The sequence below is a fragment of the Enoplosus armatus genome, chromosome 13 (assembly GCF_043641665.1).
Source record: "Enoplosus armatus isolate fEnoArm2 chromosome 13, fEnoArm2.hap1, whole genome shotgun sequence".
In the NCBI taxonomy this organism is placed as follows: Eukaryota; Metazoa; Chordata; class Actinopteri; order Centrarchiformes; family Enoplosidae; genus Enoplosus; species Enoplosus armatus.
The window spans coordinates 17053297-17066667 of NC_092192.1; the positions used below are offsets into that span (position 1 = coordinate 17053297).

General features: G+C 40.8%; 1 protein-coding gene across 1 annotated transcript; it reads right to left on the reverse strand.

Moving 5' to 3' along the window:
* Nucleotides 1–467: 467 nt before the first annotated feature.
* LOC139295692 (vascular endothelial zinc finger 1-like) lies at nucleotides 468–12708 on the reverse strand. The gene is made up of 5 exons (XM_070917927.1): nucleotides 12676–12708; nucleotides 5474–6222; nucleotides 1450–1519; nucleotides 1167–1329; nucleotides 468–829 (listed from the first exon to the last, which is right to left on the reverse strand). The coding sequence occupies exons 1-5, from the start codon at nucleotides 12706–12708 to the stop codon at nucleotides 468–470; spliced, it is 1377 nt and encodes a 458-aa protein (XP_070774028.1).
* Nucleotides 12709–13371: the final 663 nt, after the last annotated feature.

Consider the following 13371-nt stretch of genomic DNA (forward strand, 5'->3'; position numbering starts at 1 on the left):
AGAGGCTTTGGGAGAGAACTTGTAAAACATCAGAAACAGCAATTTGTAGTTATTGCAGTTATTCAGTCCATTTCTCATCTCCCTTTTACAAAAGCACAGGTGTGTTTTCCTACCAAGGAAGAATCCTCTCCTCTCATTTGTCATGATACAAATCACAGTTTCATCATTCTAACTGACTACACTAAGTCTCACGGTTGTCCTGATTTCAAGATAAATCCTACTTAATTCCTACTCAAGTGTTCTGCAACTCTTGTCAGTCACTTAACATTAGTTGGGACGCAGCTGTGACTTGGGGAGCTCCTACCGGCTGCACAGCTCATGTAAATATTCACTTCAGGGTTAGATGAAGTAAACATGGGTCAGGGGGAGAAAGAGCTGGGCTCGAGGTGCAAATAAGGAGGACAGGAGTCTCTTGTTTCACTTCATTTTCCTTCTCTTTCTGGCCAGTTCAATGCTCTCTCTCCTTTTTACCAGGGCGGGGAAGAAGGCAAGACTTGGGACAGAAAAGACATGCTATCCACTGGCCTCATGGCGATGTTGAGCGGACCTGCCATATTCATAGGCATGGGGGTCGTTATTGCAACTGGGTGGGCAATATTCATGGCTGCCGTAGCAGGGATGTTGACAGAGGCAATGTTGACAGGCCCGGTGATGGTGACTGGGTGCTGGAGGCTGACTGGAGATGTGATGTTGACCGTATTGGTGCTAATGTTCATTTGTGCGGCTATGGTGACAGGGTTGTTGGAGTTGATCCGGTTCATTGCCGAGGTGATGGCGGCAGAAACGGTCACAGGTGTAGCTGAGACAGAATTGCAGACTTCGTTACCGTCTGGAAAAACACAAGAAAGAGTATTCAACTTAATTTGTAGGAGATGGGAGGATAGCTAAACGGGCAGAAAGCTCATTACTCCTACTGTAATCTAAGATTTTAACAGTACCAGAACATTATACGTTGTAATGTAACAACCAGGATTTAAGATTAAATTAGATTCTAGATTTCACACTGCCAAAAATTCAACAGTGTTGGAGAAGGCTGCAAAAACTAAGAAAGACAATGGAGCATGAGACTTACGGACAAGATCTTGGTTAGCGGAACTGCCTTCACTTAACTGCACATCTTAATGTTGTGATATTAGGGGTATGCGTTTCTGACAAGTGTGACATACCTTTGTTACAGGAGTTAAAGTTGGTCTGTCCGTGAGTCTTCAAATGGCTGGTGATATAGGCTGCGCTGAGCATCTTCCCACAGATGCTACAGGTGACCTTGCCTTCATGCCTGATCATGTGGGAGCGGAGTCTGTCTTTGGTGGCGAAAGCAGAGGTACAGGCCTGCAGTGCCACAGCAGAAAAGGTCAAAGGTCAGTGGAGTACAACAACAATATAAATAATAATAATAATAATGATGATGATGATAATAATAATCTGGAAGCTGACAGTAATGACTCTTACCGTTACTTGACATTTAAACGGTCTTTCTGAGGAATGCACATGCTTCACATGGCAGCTCAAGTGGTCAGGCCTAGAAAAACAAAACAATAAACACATTTAATCTTTGGACAGTGAGGGTTAGGGTATTAGGTAAGTTTCTTGAGTTGTAGATGAGTCATACAGCACTGCTTCTAGTAAAAAGTACTGAAGGTCAGCCCTTTGCTAATTCAGATTCTTAGATTATATTCAATAATATGGAAATTTGGATTTTAATAGTGATTTCCTTGAACTGTAAGTAAACCACAACATTATTTCAAAACACAGACAGAGCTACCCTCAATTGTGAGACAAACACTATGTCGTCTGATACAGATGCCAGATTAGTGTGATAACAATGCGGGTCCTTTTCAATATCAGAAATCAGAAGCAGTAGTTAAGTGGCTATGTCTAATTTATTTTTAGGGTAATTACAGCAACTTTACATTTACTTTACTTGTGATTTCAACAAGGGAAAAAAATATAGGTTGTTCAAAATTGTGTGTAATGTACAACCTTTCTATACATTACAAGTGCTGAAGTGCAGAAGAATATGGATGTGCTCTGCTTGCTTTGATAATGAGGTGACGAGCACACAAAAAAATCCCTAAAATTTCAGCCAATGGCGGTTAATTCTCCGTGATCAATCGTGCATGAATTAGTTTGACCTAGTTTCAAAAACACACCACACTGAGATGGTAAATTTTCCACTTGTTTTCTGAGTGAATTGACAGTTTAGCATTACACTACACTTCCTTTGTTTATTTATCCGGCAGCCTTGGCATTACTTACAGAAATATGAAGAGAATGTTATTGACAGGAATGTGCACTGTCCTCTTGACAGGAATTTGGTTGGTAGTGACTGAAGTTGCACAACATCTCTCTGAGGACTCGGAAGAGACTATGTAGGCCACAAAATTAATTCATCTTCATTAGTGCAATGGGGGGGATTGAATTATTGTATTTCTGACAAACGACAACAACTGTGAGAAAGAATACATGCATGTTTACAGTTATGAGCATGGTTCTGAATGACCTTTTAGATTGTAGATGTAAAAAAAAAAGAAGCACTTTTTTGGCACATTATGTGTTTTCTCACTGAACCTTATGAAACATTATGAAACAAGTTTGATGACTAACACTTGTTTACATCTTTCACTAATTTGGCACCCACATACCATATACACATTAAAATGACAAATGGCTAAAAAAAGACCCCCGACAATAACAGGTGATGTTTACTCGCTACAGATGGCATTCATTGAAATACATTTTACCCAACCAATATTTATATAAAATGTAGACAAAAACCTTTGTAGTGTATTTTGCTGTTAAACTGAAGGTTAAAAATAACAAAAAACAACAAACATTGATGACAACACATTCCTCAGTGTTCTACTGTATAATTTACTGTTGACTGCATATCAGCAGTTGCAAGAAAACAACTCTTTGCCTCCTGACCTTTACAGTGAAACTCCAGCATTCACAAATTCTTCTTGGCACTGATCCTTCTCTGTCAGCTTGTTAGTTCTAGTGAAGCTGTGAGCTGAATCATGTTAGAAGTGCAATAATGGAGTGAGTAAGGGCTACAGCACTGGCAGCTGCTCCCAAACCGGAAAGTTTCATGCTGCTGGATTTTTTTTATACAAATGAGAGAAGTCAAGTAGAGTCTTCTCAGTGGTGCCATGAACCGGAATCAGGCTTTTTTCCTTTTTTTCTGGTTCCACTGAAAAGGAGAGCAGACACCAGACAGTGCCTGCCTACATATCTGGCTGAGTGGCAGTGACTCAGTGCCCTGTTATTCAGTCCCCATTCTCACTTTCCAGTATGCTGATGAATCCCTACCCCACGTCACTGTGTTGGAGGCATGCCTGAAACTTCCCTACACAGCACAGTGCTAATGTTACAGCTTGGCTAGGGTACACAGCCGATGTTTTTGTTGAAGTTGTGTTGCAGCACAGAACTCTTCTGGTGTTATCAATATTCTCTGCTCACTCCATGCTGATTTACATAAACCACCACATATTTGGGCTCGTTAAAAAGACAGTGAAATATTTTTTGTGTTGATAAACATAAATGTGAAGCCACCAAGAGAGCTTCTTCAACAAAATACTTATTCACTACATAGTAAATGTGTTGACCTGAACATTAGCGCATGGTTCACTGAATTCCCTGGGGAAAGAGAGTCTGTGACATGCTGGCGGGAACCGCAAAGTGACAAGTGACGCCTCCCCCTCCCTTGATACTCTACCATTGGTGCTCTCCCATGTGCGACTGTTTAAACGTGTGGTTGAAATGGTGTGGGGGTCAATACAAGTACAAATCTAAACTACTTAGTGCAACTATAAATATGAAAACACAGCCACTGGAAAGCTACACGGACAGTAGATGGCCATTCAATCAATCCTCCATATGAAATCATGGCACGACTGAATAACCCAAACATCTGAATCATTCACATACAAGTCATACTACAAGCAACAGGCTCACTGTTCACTTAACTTTTAGTGAAGCAGAAAAAAAAAATGTTTTTGCATCTGGCAATTGCACTCTTTGTTAAAATAAATCCTCTCTTTGTATTCTCTGCCAAAAAGACATTCTAATGAACAACTGCAAACATGAATGATAGTAATTTACTATATAAGGTTACACTACACACAGTCTAGCCAGCATGTTTGCTTACTTGAAACAGAGCAAAAGCATTTTTGGACTGCCAAGTAAATAGTCAAAACTTGTATGTTTGTTAGAATTTGTGTTTTTCTTAAATTCCATGCAGACAAGTCAAGACTTTTCTCTCTGACCCTGGAATTATAAGAACCATAAGAATAAATTAGATCTCAGAAGCATACTTCCTGTTTACAATAGCCCCGTTACTTGTTGTTACTTGTTGATTGGAGGCTTATGCATAAACTAGAGCAGCTGTAAAAACAATCTTTTTTGTATTTGCCCTCATTTTCTCACCAGTTTAGTATTTTCTATTATCACTAAGCATTGTCCCTGATGCTGCTGGACCCATTGCCTACCAAACACCTCCTCAGATACAAATACTCAAGAGTTGCAAGCCTTTTTTCAGTTTTTCAGTTTCACAGGCAGATTGCAACACGGAGAGATTCACAGGCCACATGGTCACATTTAAGACGCATCCCAAACAAACCAGAGGGCAGTGCAGCGATGAGGACATGATACCCGGCTGGCCCGAGAACACTTCAAGTTATGTTTGTGGGAGTCCCAGGCTGCACCGGGCCTGTCTCAAGAAGCAGGTTTACTGCATTAGCTGGATAACTGCAGTGAATAATACCTGAAACAGTTGCTTCAGTTCATGCTCCACATTGAGGGGTGCTCTGAATTTTAAGTAAATTAATTAAATTGTCAATTAAGTGACTAATCCTGCTTTGCAAGACAGGTCCTGAAAAAATAAAACTAATATCTTCATAGCTATTCACTAACGTATATTAGTGGACGTTTGGGACACTTTTAGTCCACTTCAAATGCCTGTTAATGTACTTATGATGTCATGCTTTTTTAACCATTATGCTATTGGTCTAGGAGTAAGTTAACAACGTATTCCACCACCTCAAGAGCTATTTGAGGAATGTACAAAGACATCTGAAACGGGTAATATTATCTCCCCATGAAATCTGTTGCTAGCACTTAAGAGCCATCCATTGCTCAAGGTTAGGACTCCCTATGACAAGTCTGTCTGGCAGCATGAAGAGTCTTCACCTTTTTCTCCACGCTTTGCACTAATAGTTCAAAGATGAACTAATAAGTGTGGGAAAAAAGAATAGTTTCTTTATTTATAGTGAAGAAATACTTCTCTATCATTATTATAAAATATTTGTAAAGACAAAAAATGGAACAGGCTTATTCCCAATACAAGTGTGTGCTTGGCCCATTTTAAAAACCCTGCCTATTTCACATGATTATCAGTCACAATATTATAGGATGTCTAACTTAAAAGACAACATTTTTAACAACTTATCAGAAGAGCAGAAAATGCGATCCTTACCTGGAAAAGCCTTTTCCACACACAGAACATACATAGGGCTTGTGGACTCCCCCGTCATGAGAGCGAACATGGTAGGTCATTCGGTCCTTCCTTTTAAAGCGTTGCTGGCAGATGGGGCACTCAAAAGGCTTCTCGTCTGAATGGGACAGCTTGTGGCGATTCAGGTGGTAGACGTCGCGAAAGGCCTTGCCACACATCTCGCACCCGTGGTTTTTCTTGACAGGTTTGGCGGGTTTCTTGGTGACATTTTGCTGTGGCACATTGCCCATTGCAGAAGACATGATACTTGTGCCCGAGGAAACAGAGGTGGTCGCTGTGGAGAGGATGCCCGCTACCGTAGAGATGTAGGAAGGGTGGCCGTTGTTCTCTCGTGGCATGGTGGATATCATGGGTACCATGGTGGGGGCTGTCTGGGTAGTCTTCTTTGGCCGTGACACCATCTTGATACCGGTGTGGCTGGACTCATGGCGTCGCAGGTGGTAGCTGTCACGGAAGGCCTTGTTGCAGTAGCCGCAGACGAAAGGTGTTTTGCCTTTGTGTTCCTTCTTTATCACAGGCATTGGTGGCCGTACACCTCCTCCACTGGCCACATGGTCTTTGAGGAGATCAGCAGCGCTGGTAGGGGGCTTCTGGTCTATTTGGATGGGCAGGATAGGCTTCTGGTCAATTTGTTCAGCTCCTGCATTAAGAAGTGGCAGCAGGCTGTTCTGGGCCACCTGGTGCTGGTGGTGGAGGGCTTCATTGGCCTGCTGATGAAACAAACACACATACAGAGATAAATATTTGGTTGAGCAGAGATGAATTTGTTGCCAAATTTAATACAACAGCTGACACTGAAGGGTGAACATTTTTGTTACTCAGAATTGAGCACCGTATATTATATACGCTCATAAAATACACATCAATATTGGGGATTGTACTTTCAAAACAGTAGGAATTCCCTACTGTATCATTACTTTCCAAAGTCTGCATAAGAATTACCACAATAAAGCAAAAGTGGAACTGTGAAGTTTGTCAGGAGTCAGCTTTGACAAGTCAGTGAAAACATGGGTTAGTAAGATGTTACAGAATACAAAACAGGCACTGGATCTGTCATTAATGAGGTTGACGCAGCATTCCACTAAGGCAAAAGAATCCAAATATACTGGATGAAAAATTATCCAATCATGATGGCGGATTTATCATGTGACTGCAAAGCAAGCATACCAAATTAGAGGCATAGCAGAGTCCAGTGCTCTGAAGATCAGGCCATTAGCTCAGCTAGGGAGCCCAGTTAGAAGACATAATGAAGTAAAGGAGGGATGTGCACACGCACACACACACACACACAATAGAAAAATACAGGTCACTAAACTAGACAAAACAACGTGGATGTCAGTGGCACAACCGACCTTCGGGTATGTGGCCTCCCACTTTGTGTTATTGGGGATTTTCAGCAGCAAACCAATGACCACTACTGCCATAACACAAGTGGGGTGAAGTGGCTGTGTGCAATCAGCAGTAGCAACAACTAGTTGCTGAGTTGGGTTTGACTCATTTATGTCATCAAACCTCCCGACGAGGAGGTTGCTCTGCAAAAATAATCAGGCAGCTCCAGCTAAAAATGATTGAGTGCATTGTGTTGAGGCATGTTTTTCAATGAGTGTGGGGGGGGGGACAAGCACAATGTATCCCAGGGATAAAATATTGCTGAAAACAATTTAGTGTTTTTATGTGTTTGCTACAATGCAAACAATCCTTCTTGTAGATGACTTCAAATCAATCAAATCAAAACACAGTATAGCTACCTCAAAGTAAAAGCTCCCCAGCAAAAAAATAATTATGGCTTTTATTGTGAAGCAGCTGCAATCTATTAATAATCATTGGGGATCATCAGCTTAGGTTAGTTATATTCTAACCAAGGTTAGAAGTTAGTTAGCTTAGCCCTATTACACAGCTCAGATTAGTTTTTAACGAGTTAGTTAGCCCCCTTATAAAAAAAAAAGCCTTGGATTTATGTTGACCTAGGGACTACCCTGCCTACATCCATGGAAACAGAGAAGCAGACACAGAGTTGCAAACACACTATTAGCAGGGATGCATGTTCATGGTTAATCACTCCTTTCTATTAAGTCAGATTCCTCTATGGTTCTGGCTAAACTTCTTATGAGAAAAATGCTTTAATTTACTACTACCATCTCTTTTTTTAAAAGACATAATTTTTCCATATATCAAACCACAAAAATTGTATCACAGTTAACACTGCTGTTTCAGAAAACGGACACAGTCAAGATAACTGTGTTGTCAACCAACAGCAAGAAAGGGCAAGGTGAAATGCTTGACCTTTCCCTTTGAGGTTCAATCATCCATCGAAAAAGGCCAGCCAAGAAAGGAGTTGCAAAAGAGGAGGCAGGGAACAGAAAAGAAAAATGAACTGCACAATGTCCTCCTTATGTCATCTAGCCTATTGTGAAAGACACAAATCTGAGCAGTGATGCCTCAGCAGGGGATCTTTGTATGCTCATCTTCATTGATTTGGCTCATCTATTCATGAGACAGGGACATTGTTTATCCACACACTACTCAACTAAACTAGCCGTCATTCCCTCATACGCAATGGGACCTGGGAACTCGTGGAGAATGCCACCAAGCCCACCCATCCATTTGTCTAAGCACCTGCTCACACTTGCCACCTTCCAGGATTAGTCATCATCATGCCAGTCCGCTGGCACACCAGGGGTGGGGGGAGCTTTATGTTTGGGTGGGGGGGGGGGGGGGGGGGGGGGGGGGGTACCAGCCGGGAACCCTCTTTGTGAAGCTTGTGAACAGCAGACATAGCCAGTGCAGACAGCCTGCCTCTATACAGAGGTGCAGGGCCTGTAAGCTGCTGTGCCTTCATGCAGCTCTGACCATTTTGACACAAATGCGTTCTGACAACTGGGGCTGCTCCCTCATAAATAACATCAAAATGGAGGGAGTGTCCTGATGGCTCCACGGGCCACTGTAGACTTGAATTGAGCTCATGGTCTGAGTCAGATTATGCACTGTCTTTCTGAAATCTTTTGTGTCACACTCTACAGCTGCTTGCCTGAAATCCTAACTTTTACAAAACAGACAAAAAACTATAACTGATAACATAAAAATGGAAGGAAGGAGGGGAGATCATACTGCAGAAAACAAAACTTAAAATATAATTCGTTTTTTCTGGTACATGTAAATTCTTACATGTCTTGCCTGTTCATCCAGTAGGATGCAAGTAGAGGTATTTATTTCGGCTGTGAGCAAAATGTTTTAGAGGATTTTTTGATTTATGAATTCTTTCACCTGGGCTTGGAGTGCATCATGTAAGAGGATGATACAAGCCATTTCTAACCAACACATACTTCTCCCCAAAACACTGAAATCAATAAGCCAAAACCTCCAAATGTGGTGGCATTTAATACAACACCTCATAGCAAACAGTCAAGGGAACAAGAAATAGATACAAACTGCCGTGAGATGTAGCAGTTTAAAGTGTATGAAACATGTATTACCTGGGAGCACAAAGAGCTCTCTTGATTCAAGAAGATTGCAAAAAATTCTCAAATGTGGCCCCAACTGGTATTTTACAAGGAGATACTCTGGAAGGTAACTGATGAAGAGTGAACCAGCATTAAAAATAGTAACCCACTAGCTGATATACAGTACATCTCTAATGTAGCATATGTATGGCACCGACTAATCTGTTCTTTTCTGGCATCACTGCATGAAATTGCTCATCTTGATGGACCCAAGAATGGCATGTCCTCCCCTGAATTGGGTGTAGTACAGAGATAGATCCTGGACAAAAAGAAAGAAAACTCACTTAACATCCTGGAACAATGAGAATGACTACATTATTGACAAAGAATAACACCTCTCTGCTGTACTGGTATGCTTTGGGGATTTGGGGAACCAGAGGCCAAAACTGAATACCCAAACTTGAAATCATAAGCCAAGCAAATAACTTTTAACACCTACTTAAAAAGTTCAAATTTTGCCAGCGTAACCACTGCAATACCAACACACACAGTGATGAGAACACCTGGCTGATGTGTGGTCTTTTTAACAGTGATGTAAAACACTGTTTGAACCCCAAAGTCACCCATAACTTGAATCTGTGCTACGCAGTAATATTCAATATCAGCTTTTGTTTGCTCAAAGGCCTTATTACTACAATTCTGAGAGGTAATAGACCTTTTTCTTTTTGGCTTGTCATGGCAGGAATGGCACAGGTGTAATTGGTCACATTAAAAACCCCACTGTACGTTACAACCTCATCACCAAATGGCAGGCAGAAAGTGCTAGTGACTACAAATTGGTAAACAAAGTTGAACATATAGTAAGCTAAAGACCCACATAACTGCACTGAATGTGAATATCTAAAATGTATTTTCGAATACATTTAGCCAATTGTTTACTGTATTAGGAAACAGATCTACACCAACAATTCAACAAAATGGCTTCCAAATGCTTTCATCCATGTTCATACAGTATATTGTTAGTTTAAGATGACTCAATCTTTCAAACATTTAACATTTTCAGTGTAGTATATTGAACATAATTTTCTTTTAGACATTTGGGAACTTGTCAGCCAAATGCTTGGTAAATCAGCCAAACGCCTCTGGGCTGCATAACTGTTAATAAATGTTTCTGTTCTTATAATTCAGTTTATACAGAGTTTTTCTCGAGTGGCCAAATTGAGTTTTGAGGACAGAAGGATTGCATTATGACTTTCTCACTTTGGGGCACTCTTTACCATTTTCCTGTTACTTTGCAACTTTAGTGGTGTATCACAGCATGATATTTTTTAATATATTGCACATTTAAAGTAGGATCATCCTTTAATTTACAACTCTTAAAATACCTTTCTATGAAAAGATAACACAGTGGAGAACTTTAAAACTAAAAATGCTGCAAAGCATGTGTCTATTGATGGTAGCTGAATGAAATATTGCTCCCCTTACGTCAAGCACCCGAATACTAAACTGCACACAGATTTACATGAGATTGACACAGTAGCGGTGCGAGGTACATAATACATGCAGGGCTTCTGGCTAGATGCCAGATACTCCACAACAAGCCACACTGTCCATCTGCCTTTTTCATCAGGAAGAAATAGTGCTCAAAGATGTGAGTAAGTGATCACCAGTCTCCGACAGCAGGGCAAAACGTTACTAATACCACAAAAAAAGTGACGTATCCCAAAGGCTGTGATACGCAACCTAGCTTTATTAGAAATATGTTAAAAGGAACCCCACAGTGCACTATTCATACTACAACTCTTTTTTTGCCTAATAATAGGCAGGGCTAGTGTTAACAACACTGAATAAGTAACTTGGGCTAGTGTAGCCAGTAGATCTTTCTCCACAACTTTTAGAAACATCTTAAATGAGAAACATTGAACTTCTCTAACATATTTACTCTGTTTCATGAGTTTAAGCTTCCCTATGGCACTTCTATCAACTCCAACCTCCTCTTGCCCGCTACTCTTGTGATTAGGACTCAGTTGCTCGATAATGTTGTAACACATGACACCTTCAAGTTATAAGACTTTCATCTATGCATCCAGCCCGCCACTCAACACCAGTTTGACACATTTTGTTTTATTAACCTACGCACTTAATCAGTTCAGCAGTACAGTAGATGGCAAGTGGTACAAAGTAAACAGTTACTCTTAAGATTGTACATGTTTGTCACAAAATATAAAATAAATATTATTGGCCAGCATTGGCCTGGGACTCAAAGATAATAGTTCTACTATCAGTAACTCATGATCTATACCTGACCCTGCTCTCAAATACAAAGTCACTCATATGAAGCTGCAGTAAAATAATAAACTCAGCCACTTTATTTTGTGAATGATACTGAACTGCTGCAAAGTTCATTGACGAAGTTTTCCCCACGAGGAGTTTGTCACACCCACTAAAACATACAACATCATAGATAATACACAGCAAAACCCCTGTTAATGCTGGGAAACACGCCTGAGACTGCAGAATGGTCATACACTTCGGATAAGGGTTCATATATTGATCAAAAATGACAGCATTAAAATAAAACAATCGAATCCGCGGCAAAACATTGAACCATTTGAAACATACTCTCTCCATAAAAACTCGGTGTCCCACATTTTTCATGTTCACACTGTGCTCAACGTTAGTTCTTCGAGGCTAAGTAAGGCCATGGGAATAAAACATTTCATTCATTTCATTGAACAATAGCCTGCCATCTTAGTACACAGTAAAAAACCACCAAGCCGTGGCAGATATCACTCTCGACAGCAGCACTCACTTTCTGGCAGAAAATGGATTTTTAAATTGCGTAATGTCGTTGCTAATTTCAAATCTGCCTATTCGTTGCTAGTGTTAGCTGAGGTTGTGTGCATAGTTTGAATTCCTTTCCACCGCGGTCTTCCTGAATAAATAGCTAGTTAACAAACAGAGAGCTGTGCAGCGCTGGTTATAAAGTCATGTAACGTTAGTTTTGCGAGGTCTTTACGGCAGCCTCGCCCAAATTATGCTAAATTAGCCACCGAGTTTGATGAAGGCAGCCTAAACATCGTTAGCTAACTTGGCTAGTTACTGAACCGGCTGAGGCGAGCGGAAAGTTCACCGCGGACTTGCGGATCGCCGTTAGTAAATCTCAGCAGTTGCTAATCCAAGTATACACTTATCCAACCTTAGGAACATTAATCCCTTTAAATCAAAATTATCTGAGGTATTATCCACGTTACAATGAAAATCTACGCCGGCGATACATCACATTATTCAACGGCGTCCGATCAAAGACCTCAATCACAGGGGGAAAAAAAACAGGTCTGTCTCGATTGTAACGGTGCAGTGGCGTCTCCAGCCTTACTTCAAATCATCCCGCATGTTTTGCTGCCTTCGACCTGGCAAACAAACTTAAAAAAAACACAAACGCTGTCGAGTTATTCAACATCCATTATCTAAGTATTAGTACAATAGAAAAACACGCCACATTTTTCAAACACTCGTTGAGGAGAATTGATTTTTTGTTCTAGCGTCATTCCCAAGCCTCACAGCTGGAAGCCTGGATTCATATACCATTGTTTTGCTTGGTTACTTGATCTTGGCAATACTCGTTTAAAAACTGGTTTTACCGCTAAAATACCCTGTGCTTACATTTTTTAAGGTTGTTTTACGAGCTACCCCGGTTTCCCTCCTAAAGAGTCAACTTACTTGAAAAAGAAACGTACTCCAGCTCGGCTCCATTTCCACACTTACTAATTCTGTAGGAAACCTAGTAGAAGCCTACAACAAAGCAACCAAACATGGCAGCTGAAACAACTTCCGGTAACCTCGAGGGCTGAACCACTTTACATACTATGTAGGGGGGGTGTTACATTTTGTGTGTTAAAAATAATTAGTGTAAACGTTAATGCGATTCACAAGACATAGATTAATAAATGAAGACTTCCAACTGAAAATGCATTCTAAAATATATTTGTAAGAGATCATCAGAATCGTCTCTCTCCTATCACAGAACGAATTTGATGTAGTTGGATTTGTAAATACCCCCCTGGATGATTTTTCGCCGATTCTGCGAGGGGCATTTGTTATAGTCGTCTACTGTCGCATGTGGTTGGGCTATGACTGTGTTTTACTAACCACCCATTCGTTTTTCAAGAACATTTCAATTGGAGAGCGGGTTGTTCTGCATTACAAACATTTGGCCTGTCGTCTCTCCCATAAAAAGACGTGATTCCGTTTAAACGGGGCAAGAAATAATGCGCCTGTGTGTAGCATTTTATTTTCATTCATGAGATGGGGATGAATGAAAACGACAGAGCCCATAAATTGCACGAATTGCCTCCAGTGGACTAAAATAACATAGGCTACATTCAGTCTACACTATGATGTCGATTACACCACTTC

Excerpts from the sequence above, each read along its gene's own strand:
- LOC139295692 (XM_070917927.1), bottom strand. The coding sequence starts at position 12,708 with ATGGAGCCGAGCTGGAGTACGTTTCTTTTTCAA. Across the intron at positions 1,520-5,473 it reads TGTGGAAAAGGCTTTTCCAG|GCCTGACCACTTGAGCTGCC; the intron begins GTAAGGATCGCA and ends TTGTTTTTCTAG. Across the intron at positions 830-1,166 it reads CTTTAACTCCTGTAACAAAG|ACGGTAACGAAGTCTGCAAT; the intron begins GTATGTCACACT and ends GTGTTTTTCCAG.